The 23795-nt window shown below is 32.5% G+C and overlaps 3 protein-coding genes across 3 annotated transcripts in view; 1 reads left to right on the top strand and 2 right to left on the bottom strand.

The window, feature by feature from the left end:
* Positions 1-16671, bottom strand: part of LOC129615667 (uncharacterized) — a 53020-nt gene extending 36349 nt beyond the window's left edge. Inside the window, exon 1 of the mRNA XM_055530993.1 lies at positions 15999-16671. Within this exon, the coding sequence (XP_055386968.1) occupies positions 15999-16671 (673 nt within the window). The remainder of the gene's footprint in view (positions 1-15998) is intronic.
* LOC129615668 (uncharacterized) lies at positions 13358-16005 on the bottom strand. Its single transcript, XM_055530994.1, has 2 exons — positions 14954-16005; positions 13358-14882 (listed from the first exon to the last, which is right to left on the bottom strand). Exons 1-2 carry the CDS (start codon positions 14959-14961, stop codon positions 14324-14326), a joined length of 567 nt encoding a protein of 188 aa, XP_055386969.1. The 5' UTR covers positions 14962-16005; the 3' UTR covers positions 13358-14323.
* Positions 16672-18427: 1756 nt separating the features above from the next.
* Positions 18428-20232, top strand: LOC129615662 (uncharacterized). The gene is made up of 4 exons (XM_055530982.1): positions 18428-18884; positions 18936-19221; positions 19880-20161; positions 20211-20232. The coding sequence occupies exons 1-4, from the start codon at positions 18428-18430 to the stop codon at positions 20230-20232; spliced, it is 1047 nt and encodes a 348-aa protein (XP_055386957.1).
* Positions 20233-23795: the final 3563 nt, after the last annotated feature.

Below are 23795 nucleotides of genomic sequence, written 5' to 3'. Positions count from 1 at the left end.
TTTCAGTCAATTTAAATTTCTGTTTTATTGGAGTTCTATCGTACTTAACCTGTTGGTATAATTCGCTTTGATTTATTACAATTTGTATTAATTCAAGCAATATTGGGTAGTATATTTTGTTTTTGATTTGTTGGTAGGTTTCCTGAATACCTGAGTGAAAACTTTCTTCTACGTGATAAAGTGATTTCTGTTTTACAGCTTCCGCTTCTGTTCTAAGTTCTCGTGCCCCAAATGATCATTTTAGAAATTTGACTTTCCTTTTGTTTGAATATAACTCTATTCATTTTTCCTGTACTACGTTGAATTTACCGTCATGTAATTCTGAAAATATACCTGTTGTATCTTTTTGTATATACCTTCTAAATATTTCTCCTAATCTAGGAAAATCGTGTTCTACTATATAAATGATTCTTCTACCTAAAATAGTCTCAAAATCTGTAGTTTTATTATTCGTTATTATTATTTGGGTTTTGTACTTGTTAACGATTTCTTTTGTGATAGGTAGAATGTACTGTAGCTAATGCTTCACTTCCTTTTTCGTCTTCTATATTAAATAATTCGAAATCAGATGAATCTTCTACGTAATTTGAGGTAGTAATTTCTGCTGAACATTCTCATCTGTACTGGTTTTCTTTCCAATTACTGCTTCTTCACCAACTTCAATACGGCTTAAGAAATCTGCTACCTTGATCTCCTTACCTTTCAAGTATTCTATATTGAACTGGTACTCGCCTAATTTAAGTAACCATCTTTGGTGTCTCGGAGACATATCCTTGCCTTTATATTTAGTATGGGAGAGTTTCATAGGTTGGTGGTCAGTTAATATTTTAAATTTCTTTCCGTACAAATATGGGGGAAAGTAATTTACGGACCAAATAATTAAGAATTCTTTATCCGTAGCAGAGGTGGTTTAAGGTCCTAGATGCGAAACAAACTGGATGTTCTTCCTGTGATAATACGGATCCTATTGAGTAGTTTGATGCATCTGTTTTGACAACAAAAGGTTTTTCAAAATTTGGAAATCTTTTTATGGGATGGCTCGTAGTTAGAGTTTTCAATTTTTCAAACGCACTAATGTAATTTGGGTCATTTATGTTAATTCTTGTGTTCTTTTTAAGATATTTTGTTATCGGCTGTGCCACCTTGGCATAGTCTTTAACAAATTTTCTATAATAGCCAGTTAGGCCTAAAAAGATTTTTATTTGCTTTTGTGTTTTTGGTAATGCTAAACTTTGTATAACTTTTATTTTGTTTGGATTAGGTTTCAGACCTTCGTTTGTTAGTATGTGGTGAACTCTTGGCTTTTCTTTTCTTTGAGTTTCTTTTGGATTAAGGAATTCAATGGGTTTCTCTAGCTAAATCTTCCTCATTTGTTTCATTCACGATTACACCTATCTTATCCCTTTCGGTGCCTTTTGCTGTCTCAATAATCTTAAATTTTCTGCCTTAAGCTTGCAGATCTCTTCTTTCACCTCTTTGCACAGGTTCTCCCAGTCGCTTATATGGGAATCGAACGGGCCTTTTACACTACCTTCAGAGGTTTTACTTTTGTTTTCTTCTTCAGACCTTCTTTCTATATAACCTTTTATTGTATCACGAAAAATGTCTTATTTAACGGTAGAAGAACTTAATCTAGAGAGCTATTGCTGATGATTTTTATTTCGGAGAAGTTTAGAATTGCCTTGGATTTCTCCAAAATAAAAATAATAAGCAATAGCGCAAGTATCCTTTACACTATAAATGTATCGGTAACAAATCAGGAAAATTACAACAAATTTTTATTAAAAGCAATAAAAAAGAATCAAATAAGTATTGTAATTAATTATATAATCAAGAATGAAAATAGCATCTGTGCAGTTAATGGAAACTGTAAAAATGATATTAACAATTTTTCAAAATTATTTTTAAATTTATTTTTTAATATAAATTAATTTGTAAAATCACACTGTTGACTACAGCCTACAAAACTTTCTCCAATATCATTAATAACAGACTGAAAGAAATGGCTGAAGACATATTGAGAGACTACCAAAGTGGATTCAGACGGAATTGATCCACTATTGATCAGATATTCTTAGTACGACAAACTTTGGAAAAGTGCTACGAATACAAGAAAAATTTACATTTACTAATGGTTAACTTCCAACAGGCATTTGACTCTATAAGAAGAGAAAGAGTAGAATCTGTCCTCCAAAACTCTGAAATGTCGACAAAATTGGCAAACTTAGTCATGTTAACACTCGGAAAAACCAAATGTAAAGTAGCACTACAGAACAAATTAACCGACGAATTCGAAGTAAAAATAGAAGTGAGACAGGGCGACGCACTATCAACAACAATAATTAATTTGGTGCTTCATAGTACCATTAGAGGCAGAGGAGGACATATATTTATAAGAGCATCAAAAATCAATACGTAGGCAAAAGACATCGCAGTCATAGCAATATCAGTTGACGAAATGAGAGAAGTATTTTCGTCCCTAGAAAGAGAAACTGCTTTGGTTGGTCTTAAAATTAATGAATCAAAGACAAAATATATGAAAATGACGCGCTCGGAATCAACAAGATCCCCTCAGAACATCACAATAAATAATTACAATTTTGAAGGAGTAAGCGGTTTTACATATTTAGGTTTCTTAACTAATAAAAAGAACAACATGCATTGGGCAGTTATTGATTGTTTAGAAGCAGCCCAAAATCTATTTAAGTCCTGGCTTCTAAAAAGGACAATTAAACTAAGAATATATAAAACTATTATTGAATCATGGACAATGACTAAAAATGATGAAAAGATTCTTAAAATATTCGAAAGAAAGATACTAAGAAGAATATTCGGTACCAAAATAGACGAAAATCATGAACACAGAAAAAGAGCCAACGAAGAGTTGGAAGAATTAATAAACGGACAAAATATAATAAAGTTTATAATATCACAAAGATAATTGGGCATGTCGTGAGAATGGCATATGACAGCATGCCAAAAAGAATAATTGACGCGACGCCATTCAATATCAGAGCAAAAGACTACTGAGGTCTAAATGGTTGGATGAAATAGAAGGAGATTGTAAAAAAATCGGTGTACAAGTTATATATCCGACCAATGAGATTTTATCCAGAATAATAGAACTAAATTTTATTAGTCCTAAAAGTAATAAAATATAAAATTTATTATATGATTCTTAAAATTTCCACTTAAACAATTTTATGACTTATTTAAATCCAAACATAAGAATCATAATTTCTGATTTCTTCTTTTTGATTATTCTTATTATTGTTTCTTAAGTACTTAAGTAAGACCTATCCTAATTTTGAACAAACAATTAAAATATAAAAAACCAAATTTCAATACATTTATTTTTCAAGTTCATTAACTGAAATATTAAATTACATGAAAACGAAAACATGAAATTATTTTTTCGTTCATTAAAGTTGAAGGATCATTTTACAAAACGGCAAAATAAAAATTTGTTTCACAATTTCCTTCTCAAGTGCAACGCACAAAATTTATTGCATTTGAAGAATATTATTCTTTAGCTCTTTTGAAAACCTGTTCTAATATTCTGCCGTGTTCTTCTCCATTTTCAGCTGCAACTAAAACATCGTCCATATAAATTTTAACACCTTCAATATCTCGAAAATTCTCAGTATTATATTTTTGAAATACTTGAGGTGCAATTTTAATACCAAACGGCATCCTTAAAAATTGATAGAATTGGTTTTTTGCCACAAATTTGTTATTACAGTTCCTAAGATTTGTATAATTAGCATTTAATTTTTGTTTATTACAATTCAATTCATTATTTTTAATTTATTATAGCATCTATATTATTTGATTTGCTGGATCTTTGCATTTCTTGTGTTTGGAGCAGGACCGCTTCAGCTGATCTACGCATTTCAACTGCTTTTTTAAACGTTAAATTTTCAGTTTCCAGAAGCACTGCATAGACTTATATTAAACTCAATTCTCGGAATTTAGTATAAGTCTATGCAGTGCTCATAAAAATTTTTCGGCTAGGGAAGGATAACTACGTCATCTGATTGACTTTCAGGATCCAAGGTATAACTTGATAAAAGTTTGTCGCTTGGCAAGAGCTTCCAGAGTTTGGCCTCTGCATTCCTTCTAATTTCTCTGCAGAATGCCTTACAAGAGAATCTTTGTGGCCTCAACTCTTTTATTGCACCTTGAGGTTGTACTTATAAACATCCAAGTCGCTTGATTCTTTGTTTCGTTTTGTTCTATTGAAATAGGTCCTACTATTTTTCATAGAACTCATAATGTCACAGTCTATCATCACCTTTAGAATTTTGACCAACCAGTTCTTTTACGGTTCATGAAGGAATGCCACAGAATTCGGAATGTATGGGTTTATTTAATACATTTATAGCCTCTTGCCATATCACAAGCTGAGATTAGGACTCCAAAAAAACTCGGAAAATAACTCAACCTTTTATTGCGTATGAGCTTTCCCAGATGCTCACCGATAATGATCAAGCTGGTTCCAAGGGATTGAACGTTCATCAACAGGCCGTTCAAATTTATAGGTGAAAACTCTTCCCAGGACTATGTCTTCTTTGCCCCGTTGCAGACGGAGAAAAAGAGCAGGCAACGCTACTTTAAAGTGGGAGAGCTTAATATGAAGGATTTGCAACATTACCCCCACTACCGCAATGTTTGCTTACTCGTCACAGCGGTACAGGTCTAACAGGACCCAGATTGAGGTGCATCATTTTGAGAGCCATATATTGGTCGCGCAACCTCTAAACTCTAAGTATTGTCGAACCGGGTTCATAGTTTATGGTGAAACTTTGCTTTTCTAAGTGCGCCAGTAACTTGTTATTCGGAACAATCTGAGTTTGTTTATAGTCGCCTTTCTGTTCCCCCAGTTTGCAAACTTGGTTTGTTTAGTCTTCTTATCATCTGCGAGATAACCTCTATGTTCATTAATCCGATGGAATGCACGAACAAGCTTACGGCCTTCTCGAGATTTGATGACTTGCACAATCGCAAGCCTTGCTTTCGAACAAATGCAAATTATCTTCCTTATCGCCTTTGTTTCGTATTTTTTCGTATTCTTGATATAACCGTTGTTTCTACATGGGAGGCACTACCCAGAGTTCTTCTTCTTTGACAGAAGAAAATTTGCTATGAGTAGATTCTGAAATTGATGCAGTGGTTATGGCACCGGCCCTTTAACTAAAGGGTCTCGGGTTCAAACCCCGGTCAGGTCACTATAAAAATTATATTCAATATTATATAACTTAATATGCAATACTAATAAATATTATACAAAAAAAAAAGAAACTATGGTAGGCTAATCACCTACCTAGCTCTAACTCTCTATGACTGTAGAAACTAGGGCATGATAGATATCATGCACTAGCCTTATACTCCTCCTAGGAGTGAAGAAGGAAAAAAAAAAAAAAAGTTTCTGAAATTTGGTCCAATTTTTAACCAAAATTCTGACTTTTTGGCGGAAATCATCTTGAGACAGATTTTCACAGCTACGACTTGATGATTCTACAAGATCATATTAATGGCTTAGAGATTTGCTCGGTGGCTTGCTGAACTTGGGCATCTTGGCTTAAGGTGAGCCCTCTGTAGATCTTTTCCTTTTCTTCTCCGCCTGCAAATGTACCCCTATAAGCGAATGTGGTTTTTGCTGTAACACCGTCATATTATATTGTCATGCTAAATGTTGCGATGGAGTATTTTAGAATTTTGCAGCATATTTTATTCATGTTAAATTTTGATTATTCATGTTTAATTAAAATTGGTAAATGATACAATCTGATTTCTAATTAATAGTATTTTTTAAAAATGTTATTATCATTAAAAAAGAATTCAAACATTTATTGATATTTCGGTAATGTGTCTTGATACCATTTTTCAGTATTGTGTATACCATAGGTAGGTTATATGATGCCAGATCAGCAAACAATTCGGCTTTCTCCATATTGCCATTCGCCCAAATGTGATTTGCTTTCATCAGTGGCGCAGCGTGCTTAATAGGTCTTTTTCTGCTCTTTGCCGCCTTTCATAAGGAATAATTCGTTTCCTTCGTAGCTGACAAGTTCTTTATATAATTTTCGTATGATGCCGATTTAAATTCTTGAACTTTTCTTTTAAGCAATTGGGAAAGTCCGTTTAAAACAGTTTTATCATCAGGGTGACGCGAACGTTGCCATCTTCGTCTGGCCCTTCTCTTTTCACCTACTAAATCAGCTATTTGTTTAGGATAACTATTTGCTGTCGGTTTTGTACTTTGACATTTTTGTATTGTTCCATGCAGCTTTTTGTATGATTTTAATAATTCCTTCTAACTTAAGATCTAATTGTTCTCTTGATTGTATATTAATATTTTTTATTATTTCGTACGTAAAGTTCGCCCAATCTGTAGTGCTGTTTGTCAGTCTGAGTTTTAATAATGCTTTAGTTATATTTTCACTTAGTTTTAATATGACAGCAGAGTGATCTGAATCAAAATCATAATTATCTTCAAGGCTGAGAAAGTTTCCTGATATTTTTTGGTTATAAAAAAGTCAATAACATCAGGAATCTTGCTTGTGTCAGTAGGCCAATAAGTAGCAGTTCCAGTAGAGTGATGGCAACAACCTAGTTTTTTGATAGCTTTTCTTAGCTCTCTTCCTGTAGTTGAGGTGATACTAGAACCCCAATCTGTATGTATGGCATTACAGTCACCACCTATTGGATATCTGTGTCCATGTTTGTACAGGAGATCTTTGAAAGTATTTTTCTTAATGTTGCAATTTGGTGGGCAGTATACAGCACTAACACTGAAGTCGTGCCTAGTCGATTTAATTTTTACCGAAATAGGCTGAATTTCAGCTGTGTCTATCTTGAATTCTTTATTATATACTATACTTTCTTTTATTAGTATTGCACTACCTCCTCTTGGCTGACTGGTGGAATGTACCGCTTAATAGCAATCATAGCCTTTTATTTTAAGGCCCGTATAATATGTCAAATGAGCCTCCGACAGCAAACAAATATCTATATTTCTCGTTTTGAGAAAATCTCCAATTCTTGTTTCTTATCAAGATTAGCATTCCAAGTTACTATACGTACCTCATTTACGTACATCTTTTCTTAATTTCTTTATTGTTTCGTATACACCTCAGTGTTTTCTATTTTTAATAATCTTTTATAGATCTCGTCAATTCTAATCAACATACTATATAAATTTGCATAATGACTGCGTCAGTTCTTTTTATTTGTTGAGTTTTGTTCTCAGGTTCCTTATTTTTATACCCTGCACTTCGTGAAGGGTATATTAACTTTGATATGGAGTTTGTAACTACTTGAAGGAGTCATATGCGGTATGGACATATATATATATTTTTGCTCAGCGCAAAATTCTACGTCGATTTAGACATGTCCGTCTGTCCGTCCGTCCGTCCGTCCGATCGCACGATAACTCAAAAACGAATAATGCAATCGACACCAAACTTTCACAAGTTTTTTCTTTTGTGCCAAGGACAAGCCCTATTGTTATTGGACTAATTCGGCCAACGGGTTCGGGTAGCTGCCATACAACTCAAAGAGTTTGTTTTAAATATTTCAAAAACTAATAAAGCTATAAATACAAAATTTTGTATATATGGGTCCAATTATATTCTACACATGCTCTAAAAATTATAATGGGATAGCTGCACCGGTTCGGGTGGCTACCATACAATTCCAACAGCAAATTTTTTATATTCGGAAAAATAATAAAGTCAGATTAATGAAACTTGTCAGTTATGTCGAGTTATAGGTCACATATATTTCTGAAGTTTTGGTGGAATTGCTTAACAGGTTCGGGCAGATTCCATACAAGTCCAAAAGTTTAAATAATTGGAAAAATAAAGTCAGATTCATGAAACTTGGCAGTTGTGTGTCCAGTTATAAATCAGACATATCCGTGAAATTTCTATAGAATGGTTTCACAGGTTTGAGTAATTGCTATACAACAACGAAATGTGCAGGGTATAATTCAATCGGCTTATACCGACTGAAACGTTTTTACTTGTTCTTATATTCTGTTTTGCTTTGAAGCGCCTTTGAATACAATACTTACTTTAATACCTTGCCAAGTGTCGTTATTCTGGCTATTGTTGGAGCTCTTTGTTCATTAAATTTAACTTGATTTTGTTTGGTTGTTTTCTTTTTTGATCTTCTTTTTGGCAATTCTTTTGCAACCAAACAGGGTGTGCCTCATTGCAGTTCGCACATTTGTGCTGAAAATTATCCTTCTTGTTGCGCTCTGCTGTCATATGATTACCAGAACATTTTACACATCTAGCCTCTCTTTGACAAAACTTTTGTGTGTGTCCAAATCTTTGGCATCTCTTACATTGCGAAATGGATTTGCTGCTTCTAAGAGCTTCAACTTTTACTCTCATATGCTGTAAGTATTCTATTTTATAGATTACAACACATAACATAATATATAGCATAAAGAGCGGAAGTTTTACTGAAATATATCTTCCATTTCCTTTTTTCCTTTTGATTTTATTTACAACATCTAGAAATTTGAAGCCTTTACTAATGAGCACTTTTTTACATCCTATGGCTCACACGATAGATGGAGATTTCTAGCCATAGCTTTAACTGGCCTTGTTAGTTTAATCTCATACGTGTATCACTCCAGTCTAGCCTTACTTATAGCTTTTGTTGGTAATCTGTATTCATTTTCATTTTCCACATTTACTTTTAATTAGTCATTATTCATCATTTTTTTTTTTTTTTTTTTTTTCCTTACTCCTCTTGGGAGCATAGGGCTTCCACTTGACATCTCCATCTCGTTCGATTCTTTGCTGTCTGCTTGATTTGACCCCATGTTAGACCTGATTTTGTTAGTTCTGCCTTTATGGATCTGCGCCAAGTGTTTCTGGGGCGCCCGGGTCTTCTCGAACCTTGTGGGTTCCACTCCAAGCTCATCCTGGCGATGTTATTGGCGGGTTTTCTTAGATCCATCTCCACCTTCTTTTACTAATTTGCCTACCGATAGGTTCTTCGCCTGTTATTATCCAGAGGTCCTCGTTGCTTATCCAATTTGGCCAGAATATTCGGCATATTATTCTGAGGCATTTGTTGATAAATACCTGCAGTTTTTGGCCGAGGGACCTTGATGTTAGCCACGTCTCGCTGCCGTACAATAGGACCGATTTTACACAGGCCCTGAATATTCTCAGTTTGGTTGTCCTGGATATCTGGCTGCTTCTCCATATCGGTTGCAGTCTGCCGAATGCTGCTCTTGCCTTCTTCAGTCTGTTGTCTATATCTTCTTGGGCCCCGCCCCCATGTGTTATGATGCTGCCCAAGTAGCAGAAGCTGTTGACGAACTCTATTGGTTGGTTGTTGAGTTCCAGACTGGCCGTGCTAGTAGTGTTTATTTTCATCGCCTTGGTTTTGTCGATGTTTATTTCTAAACCCACACGTCTGGCAAGTTGTTCAAGATGTTTTAATTTGCTCTGCATGTCACTGATCTTGTGGGAGAGAAGGCAGATGTCATCCGCATAATCCAGATCTTCTAGGTGTTGAGTCAGATTCCAGATTATACCCCTTCTTTGTGAGCAGGCGACTTGTAGGATGTTGTCCAGCACAATTGTGAAGAGCATCGGCGACAGCGGGCAACCCTGCTTGACTCCTGATTGGGTGGTGAAAGACTCGCTTATTTTTCCTCGGTGTAGTACTGCGAGCTCGGCTTCTGCGTACAGTGCTTGGATCAGGCGGATAATTTTGTCTGGGGTTCCCCTGTCTTTGAGTGCTTTCCATATCGCATCGCGCCTGATTGTGTCGAAAGCCTTCTTGAAGTCCACGAAGAGCATGTATAGTGGTGTTCTGTATTCTATTGATTGCTCGACTATTATTCGGAGTGTGTTTGCTTTATCGACACAACTCCGATGCGGTCGGAACCCAGCCTGTTCTTCACGTATTGTATTTTCTAGTTTCTCTCTTAAGCGATTCTGGATAATTGTTGCCAAGACCTTGTATGATATGTTCAGTAGTGTAATGCCTCTCCAATTATCGCAGTGAGTCAAGTTGCCCTTCTTTGGTAGCTTGATGATTAGGCCCTTCTTCCATGACTGCGCAACACTTTCTTCACTCCAAGCTCGGGATATATGTGGTTCTAGCAGCTGGGCCGTAGTTTGTGCGTCCGCCTGAAGAAGTTCCGCTGTTATACCATCACTCCCTGCGGCCCTGTTATGTTAAGTGCTCGTATGGCTGTCTTTATTTCACCGATGCTTGGGGGATCTTCAGAAATTCTTAAGTTTGCTTGTCTTCTGATTGGGTTGCTGTCATGTGTTTCTTCGCTGGATGAATATGTTATGTTGCTAATGGATTCGAAATGTTGTTTCCATACTTCCAGCTGGGCCTCCTCATTTGTCACTAGGTTGCCATTTCGGTCTCCGACAGGGCGTGTTGTGTTTTCTTTTTGCCCGGTAAGGTTGCCAATTATTCGGTGCAAGCTGCGCATGTTGTTCTGGTTGGCGTGCTGCTCCGCTTGGGACGCCATCTGCTCAAGGTATCTCCGTTTGTCCCTTCTAGCGGCCTTCTTAACTTGCTTTGCTAAGCTCTGATATTGTGGAGATCTGTTATTGTTTTCAGTGGTCGCTAGTTGCTTAGCATTTCTCCTTTTGTTGATGAGGTCCCAAGTCTCGTCAGAGATCCATTTTTTTCGTTGGCCCTGTTCTCTACCCAGTGTTTCTTCGGCAGTTTCTTGAATCTTCGTCACAATTTCTTCCCATGGGTGCTCCTGGTCAAGCGGCAGCCTTTCCCGCAGTCTACTGGCATATCTGTTAGCAGTTTGGGGGTTCTGGAGCTTCTGTGTGTTGTAGCGCTTGTTTCTGGTGTTATGTTTTCCTTTCCATTTTTAGTCTGATATCGCCTGTCAGCAGTTCGTGGTCGGTGTCTATATCTGCTCCTCTTCTATTTTTCACATCCATCATGAATTTCCTCCATCTTCTGCTGATACATATGTGGTCAATTTGGTTTCTTGTTTTGCCATTTGGCGAGGACCATGTATATTTATGTATGTCGTTGTGGGGGAAGATGGTACCACAGATGCTAAGTTCGAAGGTCTGGCAAAGTTCTATCAGTCTTTCTCCATTGTTGTTTCTACGCCCTATGCCGTGTGTTCCCATAATTTTTTGTAGACCGCTGTTGTCGCTGCCAACTTTCGCGTTCAGGTCACCCATTAGAATGACTATGTCGCTTTTGTGAATTCCAAGCAGTGTGGCTGTGAGTTTGTCGTAGAAGTCGTCTTTCTTTTCGTCCTCGGCTTCTTCTGTTGGCGCATAGCATTGTATGACAGTGATGTGTCGGACTTTAGTGCGGAAACGAGCCTGGATAATCCGATCGGAGATTGGATCCCATTTTTCCAAAGCCGCCTTGAGTTTTCTGCTGATGATTATGCCCACACCACTCTCACCTCCCTTATCTTTCCCACTATATACCAGGGTGTTGCCATTTGCCGTGATCGACTCGCCGTGACCATTCCACCTCATTTCACTAATACCCAGGATGTCAATTTTGTAGAGATTCATTTGTTGTTCTAGTTGTGCAAGCCTTGATGCTTCACGGAGGGTACGGACGTTCCATTGTGCTATTCTTGTCCTTATATGCGTTCTGATGTTCGTTACCGTGAGATCGTTCTTATTTCCGAGGCTATGTCCAGTTTTGCGTTTAATCTATTTTGTACTGTCTAAGCAGGTGATTGGCCTACTGTAGAAGACCATTTTTTCGTCGTGGTAAGACGTCGCCAGTTTTTTCCGCCAGATGTCGCTGCGGCTATACCCATCCCTGACGTTCAGATGTTGACGTTGACGTGGTGTTGTATGTCAGATGTCAGTGTCATTTATTTTACATATGTTTATTGTATTATTATATTATTTAGATAGGTTATATTTTGTATTATTTATTTGTTGCTGCTTACATATTGGATATAGAATTATAGGTAATTATTTTATATTAATTTTATACTGATATTAGATATTATTTTTTAGCTATATTTTAATGCGGCACCCGTGGGATTTGAACCCACGCTCCCCCGGTTGGTTACATATCTACAATCTAGTGTTTTACCACTAGGCTACCGGGGCCACTTCATTATTCATCATATTTACCCTAAACTTTATTCTTTCTTCTTTTAATCTTAGCTATGTGGGAGTAGTTTTCAATGTTGCTCAATATAACTGAAGGAGGTTTGTACTTCTTTGGACTTTCAGCCTTCATTTCAGGGCTGATTTCATTATTTTTTTTAACTGTCCTCTCTGAATTTATTTCAGGAGACTTTTCCATTTTTCGCTTCTTTACATTATTCTGTTTTAGGATCCAGTCAGTGTCTCTAGCAAGTTCTTCCTCGTCGGTTTCATATACAATAACTTCCGCATCGTTGTTCTTCTTTTCTGTTGATGCAGATTTCATTTGATTTTTTAAATCTACATTATCTGCCTGTAATTTGCAGATCTGGTTTTGTAGCACCTTACAAAGACTCTCTAACTCGGTTATTCTCGAGTCCCGAGTATCCAATTTACAGAATTTACCGGACCGCCCTCCAATGAGTGTGGATCTTCCGATGAATGTGGATAAACGTGAAGTATGTCCAGTACTCGCCCGCGGTTTCTTCTTTTATTCTCTTAAAAACAGCGCAACAATAATAACGAATACGAATTTTTGTGAAATATGTGCACAAAAATTTTGGTTTTTGTTTTACTTTTCTACTGATGTTTAACTCAAATATAAATTTTTAATTATATATTAGTTATGTACGCTATTTAGGTATTCACAACGAAAAACAAATATTATATTGGTTTAGAAAACTGTCACATATTTTTTGAAAATACTCATTTTGTTGAAAGAATAAATTTTCAAAAATAATCTCTCAAAATCGTTTAAAAATTAAAGTTTGGAATTTTTTTAATAAAGTTTTGCAAAGATTCTTAAAACAACTTTACATTAAAAAATCTAAAATTTTCTCTTGAATAATTACTTTTTTAGTGTATGCATTAACATTATACAGCATTGAAATCGCATTATGAACTAAACGATGTAAAGAAGCAACTACATATGTACATATGTATGTACGTTTTTTTCTTATGTTTTTAAAAAATCAATTTTTGAAAAAAGTTGGAAAATTAGAATATTAAAGATTAAACAATACCAAGCGCAACCAACACTTATTTTATTAATTTTAATATTTAAATGAAATATTTATTCAATAGTGTTAAGTTTAATTCAGAATTCGTAAATTTATTGTTTTTAATTTTGGAAAGAAAACATTTACATATTTTAATTTTGTTTTAAACTAAAGTTACTTCAATCTCCAGGAGCGAATTTTTTTATTTAAGCAAAAATAATGTGTTTTTCTAATATTATTAATAATAATAATATTATATTCTAATATTCTAATTTTATTAACATTATTATTAATAATAATATTCGATACTAAAGACTAAGAAAAATAAACAGTAAATATTAATAACCTCAAATAATTAATATAAATAAAACTACGGCAGGCTAGTCACCTACCTAGTAAACTTTATGACGCTATGAAACTAGTGCATGAGAAATCATGCACTAGCCCTATACTCCTTCTAGGAGTGAAGAAGGAAAAAAAAAAAAAAATATCTAATTTCTAAGGTTTCAGATTTACTTTTTATCAACATGTATTTGGTTTTTAACAGATTGACACTTAATTTATGTGAGCACATCCAGTGCTCAATTAACCTCAAATCCGAGCTGATTATGTTTTGTAGTTCTGCATAGCTTATTCCCTTATAGATTATAACTAGATCTATAGATTGTAACTAGAAATATGATTTACCCTTTAATTTTATAATTATTGATGTAAAGTTACTGACGTAACACCAGAACAGCGTTGGACCTACCCTGTATTACCCCATGGTCAATCTACCTAATTTTACTTCTTATTGCATCACATTCAGTATATTGTCTTCTATTTTCAAAGTAATTTTACAATCCACTGAATCAAACGCCTTAGTTAAATCAAAGAATACCAATCCAACCTTGTAGTTATTGCTAATTGAGTCTTGAATTTCAGTGATAATATCAAATAAGGCCGCATTAATATTAGAGTTCTTAGTAAATTCGTATTGTCTATCGCAAATCAAGATGTTATAGGTTAAATATTTTGTTATCTGTGTGTTTACAAACGTTTCTAATATTTTACTGAAGATAGAAGATAGCGAGATCGGTCTGAAATTATTAACATCATTTTTATCTCCAGATTTATATATAGGTATAATTTTTGTAACTTTAAGTGCATGTGGCACTATACTTTCATTAATAGATGTGTTAATTAATAGATGTCACATCCTGCACTCTTTGTATTTGACAAAGATCCCATTAATTTCAATGTTTTTTTTTCTGTGATGTATTCAAATCTAAATCTACTGGTTGTTTTTATTCTGGGGTAGTAATTAACCGAATCAAAGTTATTAGCCATTTCTTTTCCAATAGTGCTGTATAAATAATTAAACCTAGTAATTTTTTTTGTTTTATCCTTTATATTTTTGCACCCATTGTAGAACTCATTTTCTTTTTCAATAATAATATTATCATTAATTACTTCCTTTATAGTGTTCCAGATTTTTTGTGGGTTATTCAAACATTTAAAAAATTTCTTAATATCATATTCTTTTTGTTTTTTTCTTTTAGTAGCAGTGAATTTATTCAGCCAGTATCTATATTTGTTTTTATTCATTTCATTATCTTCGTTTTGTAACAGCTTTTTATGCCAATAATTCTTTTTCAATTCTCTACATTCACTATCTTTATCAGTACTTTTGATGGATGTGTTTTCTTTTATCAAATTTGTTAATTTTTCTGCTATATTTCCATATATGTCAACGGCAACACTAGATGAGAAATCAATGTTACGTAGAGCCAGCTGTTTTTTTATTTCAGTGACGTTTATTTTTTTAATTACCTTGACATGGTTTTCTTTGTTTACTTTCATCACCTGATTAAGTTCTAATAAGAAAATATTGTGATCTGATAAATTTGAATTAATCATATTTATAATAATTTTTTGTGTTATGTTATTTTTAAGTACATGATCAATACAAGTTCCTGATGAAATTCTAGTTGGAAGTGTGTTACAAAACTTATAATCATTGTCATCATCATTAAGTATATTGAAATTGAAATCACCTAATATAATTGAATTTTTTTTATTTATGTTTTCTAGATAATTATCAAGAACGTTTAGCAGGTTTTTTACATTTTGCTTCTCATTTATTGGTGGCCTATAAACTGCAGTAAGATATAGTGGATTTGAGGCGAACTTGATTGAGAGTGAAAGAATATTGTTAATATTGTCATTATAAGAATTCAAAATTTTATAATCGAGTGAATTTCTAATAAAAATTCCAATTCCACCACCTCTGCGCTTCTTTCTACATACGAATATTTTTTTGTAGTTTTTATTATTTATTAATCAATTTTATCTTTTAAAACCCATATTTCAGTGAAAATAATTACGTGAATAGTTTCATTTATACAATCCAGAATATATTTAATGTCATCTAATTTATTTTTTATGCTTCTAACATTAACATAGAAAATCTTGAAACTTTTGTGATTTTCAAATTTTACACTTTCTACTTTATTTGTTAGCATAAATTTTGCATTGGTTGGTAGAGTCAAATCTAATTCATTATTTCTCATTAATAAAATTGAAATCTTTATCTGTTAAAATCTTTTTAATTTTACTTTTTTTCACTTATTCTAATATACACTCTACTATGTTTAACCCATGCAAATTTTACTTCACCCCAACTTTTAAGATCTCTTGCTTTTTTAAATAGAAAAAATACTTGGTTAGCTTTTCATTAATATAAACTGTTCCTGAATTAAAACCAGACGGATTCTGAACAATTTTATCTGATGCAATTTTTTGGTTCTTTTTGCTTTATAAATTCTTTTTTTGATTTCAATATATTTTACTTTAAAAACTATTTTAGGAGGCTCACCTGAATTTGTTGACTGGTGCGACTCTAGATAAGCATTCCTTATGTCATCTAACTTTAATTCAACGTTCAGTTCATTTAATACCTTTGACACTATAATGACTGGGTAAGTTTTGTTGTTAGTGTTAATTCCTGATATTTCTAAGACTTTCGAATACTTTTCTTGCTTAATGTTTTCGATTGTGATAGAGTTTTTTTCGATTTCCGATCTAAGTATGTCATTTTCATTTCTCAAAACAATATTTTCATTAATAATTGTATCCATTGTTTGCTTAAACACTTTTACTACTTTTTGTAGTTCAGACAATTTATTTTCGATGATGCTTAATTTTTTTAGATCTAAAAGTTTGCTTTCATGTGATGTTAGTTGCACAATAATTTTATCCAACTTTTGGGAGAAGTGGTTGTTATTTGCATCAATTTCTTCAGTACTGGCAACAGGTAGGCTCGGTGTCGAAGTTAGTCCGATCAATTTCCTTTTCTGCCGCTTTTCATGGCACAGATTGCAAAGCCAAAATTTGTCCATATTTTGTTGGATTTCATAGTATTCTTCAATTGATGTTCCTCCGCATGTGTGATGAAACCATTTCTGACAATCATCATCACATCTAATTATTTTATCTTTTTTATTTTTTTTTATTTTTTTACATTTCCCACAATTTATTTTACTAGCCATTTTGACAGTTTTCATACATATACATATACAGCATATTTGTATATACAGCATTTGTATATACGGTATCTGTATATACAGCATATTTGTGGGATAAAAAACACGATAATAATAAATTATTTTTATTGCTGTTTTTAACAAAACTTCAACTTTTTCGAGATAGATTTGTGGAGCTCTACTCCAAATAGAATTTAGATAAGTAAGATTTGATAAGATGTAGGATGCGTAAACTGCAAAGAGAAACTTTGCAGTTTACGCATCCTTTTTATCTGAAAATTTTCGTAATCTGGCGAGAATACATACTTACGGGGCAGGACTGGTTTGTATATCCTGCATATGTTCATCTATGCTGAGCTTTCTATCAATAAGTAAACCCCAATAATTGTGACACCTTACTACCTCGATATTTTTTGAGATAAGAGTGAAGGTTCTAATGTAAAGTATTTTATTTCCAAATATTAGTATTGAAATTTTTCAATAGTATTGAAAAAATGGGGGGTAAGGAATCATGATGCGTAACACATAGCCTCTCGACTCAAATGTCATCCTCACCTACTCGTGGCGGCCCCTGTCAAGACAAACGAGGCTCTGGCGACCTAGTATCTAGGGATAATAACTAGATCACCCTGACTGTTGGGGATTCAAATAGACAGTCTAGCTAGCGTAGGGCTGACATTCCACATAGTGAAAATTAATTGTCATGGAAGATTACAACATGCCTCGGAGCCTGGATGGATTACGCAGAAACAGACCTCAGCAAAGAAAAAATTACAATGATTTGGAAAATAAAATAAAATTAGGAACGTAGAACATTAGGACACTTCTGCAACCAGCAAAAATGATGGAAGTGGCAAGGGGTTGAAAGTGGAGAAATATAAATTTAACATAGTTGCACTTCAGGAACTAAGATGGAAGCAGGAAGAAAAAATTGAAAAGAAATTTTGATTTGTATTATTCTGGAGATATCGAAAAATCAGGCCATGCTGGTGTTGGTTTTTGGGTTGGCAGTAGGCAAACGCATATGCAAATTAAGAATTAAAGGAAAATTTAACAATATATCTATAATAAATGCATACGCACCAACAGAAGAAGATGAAGATATAAACAAAGACAACTTTTATAATAAGCTGGAAGATGTATGCAATAAAATAAATAAGTACGATACGGTAATACTACTCGGTGATATGAATGCGAAAATCGGAAGGGAAGATTTTGTCGAAACGGTGGAGGGCCATCATTCATTGCATAATGAAACGCCGGCAAATGGTTTTCGTTTGTGCCAGCTAGCTGAAAGCACAAATATGTATATAATGAGTACACATTTTCCCCACAAGAGTATTCACAGAGGCACGTGGATAATACCAGGTACAGATAGAACGAATCAAATTGATCACGTATTAATTAACAAAAGAAGAATGAATTGTATCCAAGATGTTAGGGTATATCGATCAACTAAAATGTGATAGTGATCACTATATTACTGTTATAAAATTGAAACATAAAATTGGTAAAATCGAAAAATCGGGCAGTGATAGAAGAAAAAGGTGGGATGTGGAAAAATTGAAAGATGAACAAATAAGAGAAATTTACAGAAGAAAATTTGAAAACCCCTCTACAGAAGAAGTATCAGGAGAAGTGAATATTGAAGAAATGTGGAATAATACAAAGAATGATTTAATTCGGGCTGCTGAAGAATGTCTAGGAGTTAAAAGATGAAGAATGTGAGGATGCAATAAAAGAGAGGAACGATGCTAGAATTATGTGGATGCAAAGAAAAACGAGATTGGCGCATAATAAATACAAGCAAAAAAGAAGGATAGCAAATCAAATATGCAAGAGAAAAATGAAGCAAGCCTTGAAAAAAAATGTTGAACAAATAGAAAAAGATTTTAATCAAAGAAACGTTAGAGATTTCTATAGGAAAATAAAAATGCAAAGAAAAGGGTTTCAACATACTATAACAAATATAAAAGATAAAAATGGAACCACTCTTACAGAAGAGGCGGAAATAGTAAGCAGGTGGAAGGAATATTTCAGTGAGTTGTATAATATGAATGGGGATCAACCAAACTATAGTAATGAGCTAGAAATTTTTAGCGAAGAAACGGGAGTTGAGATACCGGAATATGACGAAACCGTAAATGCAATATTAAAATTAAAGGATAACAAAGCAACTGGAGAAGATACAATAGCGGCAGAAATGTTCAAGGCGGGGGGTGAAAATTTGTATTTAAAAATTTACAATTTTAAAATTTGTATTTTAAAAGATGAATGGCGGAATGGTATAATCATGCCCATACACAAAAAGGGTATTAAAACGGATTGTCAAAATTATAGGGGAATAACGCTGCTAAACGTCACGTATAAGATTCTAGCTGCTATAATTGCTAGAAGACTAAAAGTTTATTCAGAAGGAATCTTAACCGATTATCAATGTGGTTTCAGAGAACAAAAATCAACTGTTGACCAAATTTTTTACGTCAGACAGAAAATGGAAAAATGTGCAGAATACAACATCGATCTACACATGGTTTTCACAGATTTCAAACAAGCGTTTGACTCAATCAAAAGAAATAAAATTCGACAAATCTTTGAACAACTTGTCAAATCTCTTCAATAATATTCAATCTGATGTTGCATCATTCAATAAAACAATTAAATAATGGTGGCACTATATTTACACGTTCCTATCAAATGTGTGCCTACGCAGATGATATAGTCCTGATGTCCAGAAATAAAAGACATCTAATTGAAGCTTTTGTCGAACTTACCGAAAACGCTGCAATTGTGGGTTTGAAAATGAAGAAAAAACCAAATATATGTTGATATCAAGATCCCAACTACGAAGAAGTGACCAAACTATAAGCATGATGGGATACAATTTTGAAATAATTGAAAATTTTACATACCTTGGTGCGCAAATAAATGCTAGTAATGACATACATAAAGACATAAAACAAAAGATATTAACAGCTAACAGGGCTTACTACTCCATGGCACATTTATTTAAATCCAAAATTCTATCAAAATCGTGCAAAACACAACTATATAAAACAACATTATGCCCTATTTTAAGCTACAGTGCTGAAACGTGGTCATTAACGCAATATGATATAAATAATCTGAGAACCTTTGAAAGAAAGATACTGCGGAAAATTTTTTGGACCAAGATTGAACGAATATAATGAGTATGAAATAAGGTCAAATCAAGAACTAATGAACCTTATAAAAATGAGGATATAGTAAGATTCATCAAATCTCAAAGATTAAGGTGGCTGGGACATCTCAATCGAATGGATGAATCAAGGGCTCCAAAAAGAATTTTCGAAGCAAGACCACTTTTTCAAAGAAACATTGGAAGACCAAGGTTGAAATGGAAGGACGACGTAGCAGAAGATTTTCGTAAAATGAATATAACAAATTGGCAGCAACTAACAACGGATCGAGAAGGGTGGAGGAGAATTGTTAATCAAGCTAGGGCTCATATCGGGCTGTAAAGCTACTGATGATGATGATGATGAGTATTGAAATTTTAATTGTAGCGTCCCTGATTTTAGAACTTAAAGATTTTGTATAGTCTTGTTCATGTCAAATAAAACAATGTTCTTTAGTTTTACACTTACACTTAGTACACTTACATTAAGTTTTTGGAAAATTTTTAATTTTGTGTTAACATAAATTAAATCATTAAATTTAACAAAATTTTGAAAATCGTTAACTATGATCTGCTCAAAATAATAATCCTTATTTGCATTGGTTGGTATTAAACGGGCTCCTAACAGGGGCAAGTTTGGATATTTTTATAAACATTTTGAGAAAGAGCCTCTAGTTGTCTTCTGTCATCCATTTGTCCGTTTTCTTACGTTTTCTCAAAGGAAGGTGTGTGTGTTTATTAACCAGCTGCAATTTATTTACGCTCTGAATTTAAACAAGTGATTCTATTCCAGGATTTGGTTCCATGCTGATAAAAATTAATACCTGCAAATATTTGATGCCAAAAAATTTTTGCAGGTAACAAATTAAAGTAAATAAAAAAAAAATAAAAAATGGTTATATCGCAATATATTTAAATGTGAGCAAAGATAATAAAATATTACAATTATTAATGAATGTTTTTTCCTAATAATGTGAATTATGAGAAAGAACTTTTTCTAACAAAGGTGGTTAATTTACTAAAGTGAATAAAAGCAGCGAAAAAAAGGAAAAAATGTGAGTTATTTCATAAATATGTATAATGTGTATAAATAATTTTTTTTTTAAATTGCTAACAGTATCAATTTTTTTACATATAATACAAAAATATTCAATGTGATATAATATATTTCATGTGGTTTATAATAGGTGTGTCTGGGATAAGAAAGTTTTTAAAAACTTTAAAACTTTATAAAGTTTTTTGTATGCAAACTGTCTGGGGTAATAGTTTTTGAACAAAAGTGAGAGAAAATGATGACATTCTTATTTTCTCAAAGTTTAAAGTTTTTTCACGTTTTGTAAAGTAAAATTTAGTGTTTTAAAAACTTTTCAAATCTTACAGCTGTCGAAACATATGTTTTTCTTGGATATGTCTGAAGGTTTTTTTTTGAAAAAAAAAATTTTCATCAACAATAATTTTTTTTTTCAAAATATTTCAATTAAAAATAAATTAAAATAACCACAAAGGGTTAACGAATCGTTTTTTCAAAGTTTCACACTTTTATAATCCAAAATCAAAATTTTCGGTTGTTGGTATAACCAAAAAATATTTGTTTATGTTTGATAAATACTTTGAAATTTCACGTTTATTACCTATTTATAAAGTTTTTAAAAGTTTTTTCAAGTTTTCTGTCTGGTTTATTTTTTTTTTTAAGTGAGAATTTTTTTCTTTTTGAGAGAAATTTTGTCATTGTTTCTCTTTTTAAAGTTTTTGCAAGGTTTATCACAGACGTCTGTCTCTCAAATCTCAAGTTTTGAATAGAGGTATCTGAAATTTTCGTAATGGCATTACGGCTTTTGATAACAAACGTTTTTCTAGATTTACTCTGTCGTTGAAATATATCAACAAGTAAACAATAGTTTTTATTTTTAGTTTATTTAGAGCAATAGATGTTAATAAAGCGATTTAATTAAAAATTAATGTTAATAAAGTGATTTAAATTTTTTAAATTTTGAATATGTTCTTCTAATTTTCGCAATGTCATTATAATTTGTGATTGAATTATAATTTGTAATATTTTCTTTTAACTCAAACGAAACATTATTTTAGTTTTAACAAAAGACTTTAAAAATACAAAGATGTAGCAACAAGATAAATCTGTACTTAAAAAATCAATTCCTGGAAACCAAACATTGGCAGAACAGAGGTACATTTTTAGTCTTTTGTGTTTATTTTCATTGATCTTTACTAGAAACTTATGTCCGTAAAACAAAATTTTTACCTATTTCCCCCCTCAAGAATTTATACCCCCCAAACTATTTATTGCAGTGAAACAATAAGCATTTTTGAAATTTCACAAACGCAGAAAGGCAGTGGCTTGCTTCCCTCAGCGCGGTATACTATAGTTTAACTTTAAAAAAACAAAATAGCCGTTAAAATTTTCCTTTATCTATAATCCGGTTTATCCAAACTTATTATCACATTTTTCTTCTAGGTTCTGTGAGCCTGCAATTTTATCAGCTTTTAGACACTAGCAAATTGTTCTTTTTGTTCGAAGCAAATTTTTTTTCCATCTCCACCCCCTCTCATTTATCACCTTTTGAAATTTGTAAAATTTGAATTTTTGACACCACAATTTTTTCCAAATTTCTAAAAACGCAGAAAGCTAACGGTAAATCCTATAACATTAAAAAATATAATTATTTATATACTCACGCAATTAACCCTTAAAATCGAGCATTATGTTAACTTTAAATTTATTTAACTCTATAAATTAATTTTTGCTTTATTTCAAAGATAGCACAAATCGTTCATCCTAAATATATGCAGTCCTAGAAACAGTTTCGTATATGAATGAAAACAATTTTAATAGTGTGGTAGGTATACATATGTATTATTTAAAAGCAGTATTTTCACTTGTTGAAGGGATGCTACAATACAAACAATTGGTTTAGCCCAACTATATTAAATAACAAAATGAAATTTCATGTTCTTACAAACAAGAATAATAAATTGTAGGTAACAAAACAGGGTTTAGGTAATTTATTTTGTTTTTTAGGTAAAACAAAAATAGTAAATACATGCATAATAAGAATTCTTTTTGAAAAAAAATTCACTTTTTTTATTAACTACCTAACATAAATCTTAAATCTAATAATATGCATTTTTCTTTAAGTTAACAATATGCTTTATTGTTACCTCGTTCTTTGGAAAAACGTTCCGCTTTTTATAGAAATTACCGTTTCTTATAGAAATACAACCTTCAGCGCCACGAATCAAATGCATTATTATATTTTATTTAAATATGCATGCAATAAAATCTTTAAAAAATACATTAAATTTTACCAAATTATTAAGCAATTTTTGTTTTTAATAAACTTTAGTATTATTCTTTTAAAACCATCTTTATTTTATACTAACCATTATGAACAAAAGACAAAATTTAATTATTATAAATTATAAATCTTCGATTTATTTAAGAACCCAAATAATAAATACGAGTATTCATTAAAGAATTCACTAAATTTAAATTAAATTTTAAATAACAAATAAATTCTGGAAACGATCCTGAAATTTTTTTTATGAACTGCTACTGGATAATGAAAGATTTAAAAAGTAACCATTATTTTCCATATTTTGAAAAATTAAAAAATTTGTTATTAAAAAATCAGTTTTTTTTTTCTATTTGAGTTATTTTGATAAAAATTTTTAACACAATAGCCTGAAAATGTTAAGAGAGGCGTATAGGCCAATAAAATTCCTGAAATAATTCTTAAAAAAAAAAGCCGTAAAAAATCCAAAATTTTAAAATTTTTTTCTGTTTTTTACTTATTTGAGGCATGCAATAGCATGCACACATAATAACAATATATGCAATTTAACTGTATATGCACACTACTATATAGGGAATTATCAATAAGTACACACGACTGACATATACATTTTTAAAAGCAAAATAATTACATACTTGGTAAAAAGCAAAAAAAAAACAAGA

The sequence above is a fragment of the Condylostylus longicornis genome, unplaced genomic scaffold, assembly GCF_029603195.1.
Source record: "Condylostylus longicornis isolate FDR11 unplaced genomic scaffold, ASM2960319v2 ptg000143l, whole genome shotgun sequence".
Taxonomy (NCBI): domain Eukaryota; kingdom Metazoa; phylum Arthropoda; class Insecta; order Diptera; family Dolichopodidae; genus Condylostylus; species Condylostylus longicornis.
Note: the sequence above shows the minus strand (reverse complement) of the source record. Positions and strands in the feature narration are given on the sequence as shown.

Coding starts and splice junctions, on each gene's coding strand:
- LOC129615662 (XM_055530982.1), top strand. CDS start 18,428: ATGTGGATGCAAAGAAAAACGAGATTGGCGCATAATAAATACAAGCAA. Junction 18,885..18,935: donor AGAAATGTTCAAGGCGGGGG/GTGAAAATTTGT, acceptor GTATTTTAAAAG/ATGAATGGCGGAATGGTATA. Junction 19,222..19,879: donor TTCACAGATTTCAAACAAGC/GTTTGACTCAAT, acceptor GGTCAAATCAAG/AACTAATGAACCTTATAAAA.